The sequence below is a fragment of the Trypanosoma conorhini genome, assembly GCF_003719485.1.
Source record: "Trypanosoma conorhini strain 025E chromosome Unknown Tco_14.4_contig_00630, whole genome shotgun sequence".
Classification (NCBI taxonomy): domain Eukaryota; phylum Euglenozoa; class Kinetoplastea; order Trypanosomatida; family Trypanosomatidae; genus Trypanosoma; species Trypanosoma conorhini.
Genome location: NW_021704719.1, coordinates 1 through 5,291, shown reverse-complemented (window position 1 = coordinate 5,291; position 5,291 = coordinate 1). Strand labels below are relative to the sequence as shown.

Below are 5,291 nucleotides of genomic sequence, written 5' to 3'. Positions count from 1 at the left end.
AACAAAAAAAGGAGAAGGAAGGAAAAAAAAGGGGAGGAAACTTTCCTCCTCCCGCCATGGGAACGAAAGCTCGGACCATCGTGGAGACTTTCACAGAGACAAACTTGCACCTCGCAAAGGTGCGCTCAACCCAATGCACTATTTTACTGTTCTTTTTTTAAATTTTTGTTTCTGTGTCTTGGTGTTCTTATTTTGATTGCTACTTTTATTTGGCCTCTGTGCGTGTGTGCGTGTGCGTCTGTTTCTATTTGTGTGATTTAACGACTAAGCTAATGATATTATTGTTTTGTGTGGCTAGGGCTGAGAGTGGCAACTATCAATCAGAGGGGGGGAGGGGGAGGGGGGTACAATTGACGTTGGGACCTCCTCCTTCACCCCGACCTTCGCAGGCGTGTGCGTCTGCCTTGAGGTTTCTGCTACGATGACTCTACTTTCTTTGTTGTTTTTTTCGTTTCACTTCTTCCTTACGTTCTTTCTTTTTGGCTTCTTTTTTTTAGGTGCAGTTCTCGTTTCCGTGATGGCGCGGCATCTGCCACATGCGTGAGTTTGCAGGTAGGGGGTGCCTGCCTCTTGCTGCAAAAGGGGGGATGTGGCCGATGCGGGCGTTGCTGTGGGGGGGAGGGGGGGCCTCCTGCACGTGACGCTTCGTTGATTATCTGGCGAACAGTGAACGTCGGAGTTCATCTTGTTGCTGCACTGGAGGATACCGCGGTGGTGATGCGCCTCACCGCATGTGTTGGGACGCGCATTACCGTGAAGCGAGGGGAGGCCCGCTTGTCTCTGCATTTTCTGGAGAGGGGCGTAAGGGCTCATTTGGCTTAAATTTATTACAGGTGGAGAGGAAGGGTTTGTGTGGCGTGACGCGGGCACGCTGTCCCGCACTTCCTTTTCACGGCTTATTCCCTTCCCTTCTTTCGGAACCGCGCAGAGGTGTGGGCGGCAGACACAGGCGCGGGGTGCACAGGGAAGGCAAATACGCCCTGTTGTAGTGAATGGAAGAGGAGGGTTTGAGTGGTATTGTGTGTGTGGCCTTCTGCGGCGACTAATGCTTTGCGGGGGCCTTTGAGCACTGCACCGGCGTTTGCTGCCGCTTCACAGAAAGCGTGCGTCATGTAGGCCTATCATCGTTGCTTATCACCATTGTGGCGGTCTGCGGCGCCGTCGCAGCTGCCGTTGTTTCCGTCTGTGATCTTTCTGCCAGTTGTCGGCGTAAAAAAAAAAGTTGTTTTTTCACCCCCGGACGACGCCGGCTCCCCGGCAGAGGCCGTTGAAGCGGGGAACGGCGCGACACCTCCCGCATTGTCGCCGGGAACAGTTGCCGCGCCGCCCGAACCACAGCAGTGACGCCTACGCGCGTGTGTTGTCTGGTCTCATCGCCGGGAACGCTCGTCGTGGCAGCTGTGTGTGTCCCATTGCTGGTTTTTTCTATCCACCTTCACAAACGCTGATGTGGATTCAGAAGAAGATGGTGTGTGTGTTTTTTTTTTGCCTTGGTGCTGTTCTCACGACGCGCCTGCGGCTGGAAAACCGCGGTGTCCCGTGCGTCTCCCTCCGGGGCAACTACTTGAGGGGCCGCGCTTGGATGTGTCAGGGCCCTTCATGTCTCAGTGTCTACCTCTTCTTTTCCTTGCCGCCACGCAGCGGTGGGCCCAGTGTGAGGAAGGGAGGGAGGAGGGAGAAGCCGGAAAACAAAAGAATACATGAGAAACGGCAACGCCAATAAACAAGTTGTGGGATTCACTATATATATAGTTGCTGTCTCCACGCATTCACTGCGGACGGGGCACTCGAAGAGGAGCACAGGGGGGCCTAAGCACGAGAACGAGAGAGTAAAGTTAGCATGAGCTCCAAGTATGATCGTGTGAAGGTGCGGGTGCATCTTGGTGCTGACCACTACTACACGCTGTCACGCTTTATGCTCTCAAAGATGTTGACCTTCTGCAAGCTCCCAACCACCGTGGCGGTAAAGGTGAGCCTAGAGGTGAAGAAGCGCTTCGTTGATGAGGAGCGGCTCGAGATAGCGCAGGTGGAGCTTGAGGCGGCGACGTTTCTTATCATGGCACAGTACGGTTATGGTGAGGCACACGCAAAACTCTTTCCCGTGATGACACGCTTCTATGTTGAGCGTGTCCCTCTCGTTGTTTTCATCGCAGGCAGCGGCTACTGTGGAAAAACCGCCATTGCACACAGTTTGGGACTCGAAGCTCAATACACACAATGTTGTTAGCACAGATGTGCTGTTGGAAATACTCACCTCTGTCCATAACGGGTTTCCCCCAGAGTCTGTCTGCACCGGAAAGGATGTGGGTGGGCAAGTTTCTTGGCCGCAGCCCGACGAAGAGTTCCTCTGGCTCTATAAGGCCAATACGGAAGAGGAGTTTGTCTCCGCGTGGTGTGCGTGGTCGGAAGCGATACGCCCGCTTGTCGAGGAAGAGGTCAATAAGGCCATAACAGAGGGCAGAGTTCTTATTCTGGAAGGGTGTCTTCTTAACCTTGCCGCGTATAGGGTGTATCTTCTGCGGCAATTTCAGCGACGTCATGGCGCCATTGTCATTGCTTTTTACGTCACCTCGCACGATGACTCACGTCGCTTTTCCGTCGAGCGATTTCTTTCTTCCTTTCACGCCCTTCTCCCGGCGTCCTACCGGGGCAACCAGCCCGCCGCGGTGGCGTGGATGATGCGGCGTGTGGCGGCTGTGGAGGCGGTTCAAGCTCGGTGGTTCGGTGGCAATAACAATACTAGTGGAGCTGGTGGCGTTGGTGGCATGCGGCGGTGTTGGATTGCCGACAAACAGCACGGTGGCACCGCGTCGGCCGCACGCGCCGCAGACGACGAAACTGAAGTGTGCGCTACTGGAGGTGAGACGAGTCTACCGCCGTCGGCCTCAGCACTGGGCGCCGAGTCGGTGGAGGGAGCCGAGGAAACCGTCCAGGTGCATTGTGCCACGTTCTCCGTGGAGGCACCGTCGGGGCCCGCCGAAGTGATGCAGGACCTCGTGCTAGAGAGAATAATGTCGGAGCTCCGCCAACGGCACTCCCTGGTGTAGTGAAGGCCGCACAAAAGGAAGTGAAACGGTGTAAAGGCGAAGCAGCTACGCCTGGAAGGGAGTACGCGAATGACACATGCTTGCGGACCGAAGAAGAAGACAAAGACTTTTGTTTTTGTGCTGAAATGCCCTATTTCTGTTACACTTTAAAAAGTTGGCTTGTTACGGAGTGCGCGTAGAAGTTACTTCCTTTGTTTGCATTTAGTTTGCTGTGCTTTCTCTTTCCCTTGAATTCCTTTTAGCAGACTCGCCCTTCCTTCACTCCGCATGCACGCAGCCTGCCTCTCGTGCCACATGTGCAGCCGCCCTTAGGTCCTTCGCGGCTGTTCTTTTTTTCACCGTTGAAGTTATTCAGGGCCGGCGAGACCTTCCTACTTGATGTCCTGCGTTGTCTCTTTGTTTGTCCTCCCCCGATTTGCGTGATTCCGCCTTGTCGTGCCCGCAGGATGATGCGTAAAGTGAGGGGAGAGAGTCGTTCGCTCCCTTCGCGGTGTTGCTTCCCTCCCTTCCCCTCTTCCGTGGCTCACGGGGCATCACATCCATTTTTTGTGCTCCACGCTCATATAAGTACACGGGCACACACCTTCGTGCATGCACTCGCACTTATTTCATGCGGATGGCCCGTCTTTATTATTTACTGTGGCCGCACTTGCAAGACTTCCCAGGTTCTCGCTCTCTTTCTGTGTGTGTGTGTGTGTGTTGTGCTTGTGCCATTCCTCCCTCTACTCACTTTCCCCTCGTGCCGTTGCGGGTAATAATAATACTAAAATTAATATTAATATTAACGCATGGTGGGGGATCATTCCATGTTTATGTGGCTCTTTTGTGTGACTGTGTCAGTTTCTCTGTTGCATATGCTTTTTCTCGGCTTTATTTTTTGCTGGTGTGTGTTTGGGAACAGATGCGCCGAACCCTGAGGTTTGGGGCGGGGTTCCTGCAGAACTTGAACGCCGGCAAGAACGGTTTCTTCACCTCACTATGGAATAAGCCGCAGACTCGTGACGAGCGCATAAAGGAGTATGTGCCGGAGGTCATTGCGGAAAGTTTGGAAGAGCAGCGAGCCGTCTTGGAAGAGAGCACCTCGCGTGACGTTATAGTGGAACTGGGCCACAAGGTGCTTCGGGAAATTGAAAACAAGAGCCCCACGCCCAGTATAGCTCCCCACCTGAACAAGATTCTGCAAGAGTATGGCTCAAAGGACCTTATCGCTCAACGACCGCTTAGTTACCTGCTGTACCCGAGTTCCACGCTAAGTGGGGGGCAGCAGCCGAATGAGCTTGTGGCCAACTTCACAGACAACTTCCGAGAGCTTGTCGAGGAAGTGGAGAGACACGGATGCTCGGCGCGAGTCAAACCTACTAATAGAGATAAAAAAGATAAGGATACAACTAAGCAGGAGGGGGGAGAAGAGGCCCCTCATGACGCTAGCAACGCTAATATGAACGGAAAAAGCTCGTCAGCCGCCTTGAAGTCGGGTCCTGTCATTATGGCATCAAAAGACGAGCATGAGCCCATGGATGTCACGCTCTTTGTAAGGGTGCTTTCGGCCATGGCTCTTGCCAACGTGCAACATGGGGACTGGAACAACGCTGTGCGCTGCGTGGATGTGGCCCTTGATCACGTTAAGGATCAGTCGCGTTTGGGAGGGCTGCTTGGGATGAAAGCCGGAATATTGGTTTACCAGAAAAAATACGAGGAGGCGGTGGAGTATGCAAACTTGGCCGTGGAGGCGTCAGGAAATATTCAGGGTTACATCCATGGAGCTTTTGCGCTGCGGATCTTGAAAAGGCCTGGGGAGGCAGTAAAACTTCTTGAGAAGGGGCGGGAACAACATCCAATGGACACCCAGCTTCTGGCGCAGATGGAAGGAGCGCAGAAGGAGTTGGAACAATTGGCTAAGAATGAGAAGAAGATGATTAACCCCTGAGGGAGGGATGCGAGAGGATAGGGAGAAGTATTGAAGAAGATTGGTTGTGATACAGAAAAGAAAAGAAAAGAGAGAGAGAGAGAGAGTGGAGTCCGGTTCTAGTTTTTTACATGCAGTTTTATTATTATTATTAATTTTCGTTGCTTTTCTCACCTACTCTCTCTCTCTCTCTCTCACTCACTCACTCACTCACACCCACCATCTAATTCTGTTGTGTGACCGAAGTGAAATGTGTCATTATAGGTGTCAGGTATTGTATTTACTTATCATCTTTAGTTGTGTTTGGTGTTGTTTTCTGTGTCCCCCTCGCCCTGTTC

General features: G+C 52.8%; 2 protein-coding genes across 2 annotated transcripts, besides 4 other annotated features; both read left to right on the top strand.

Moving 5' to 3' along the window:
* Positions 1–1,656: 1,656 nt before the first annotated feature.
* Positions 1,657–1,678: a microsatellite.
* A 439-nt stretch (positions 1,679–2,117) lies between these two features.
* On the top strand, positions 2,118–3,047 carry Tco025E_07766 (ATP/GTP nucleotide-binding protein; the record flags this gene model as incomplete). The annotated part of the gene is made up of 1 exon (XM_029374625.1): positions 2,118–3,047. The coding sequence occupies one exon, from the start codon at positions 2,118–2,120 to the stop codon at positions 3,045–3,047; it is 930 nt and encodes a 309-aa protein (XP_029225266.1).
* Positions 3,048–3,728: 681 nt separating this feature from the next.
* Positions 3,729–3,757: a microsatellite.
* A 42-nt stretch (positions 3,758–3,799) lies between these two features.
* Positions 3,800–3,832: a microsatellite.
* A 116-nt stretch (positions 3,833–3,948) lies between these two features.
* Tco025E_07765 (uncharacterized protein) lies at positions 3,949–4,974 on the top strand (the record flags this gene model as incomplete). Its single annotated transcript, XM_029374624.1, has 1 exon — positions 3,949–4,974. One exon carries the CDS (start codon positions 3,949–3,951, stop codon positions 4,972–4,974), a length of 1,026 nt encoding a protein of 341 aa, XP_029225265.1.
* A 148-nt stretch (positions 4,975–5,122) lies between these two features.
* Positions 5,123–5,167: a microsatellite.
* Positions 5,168–5,291: the final 124 nt, after the last annotated feature.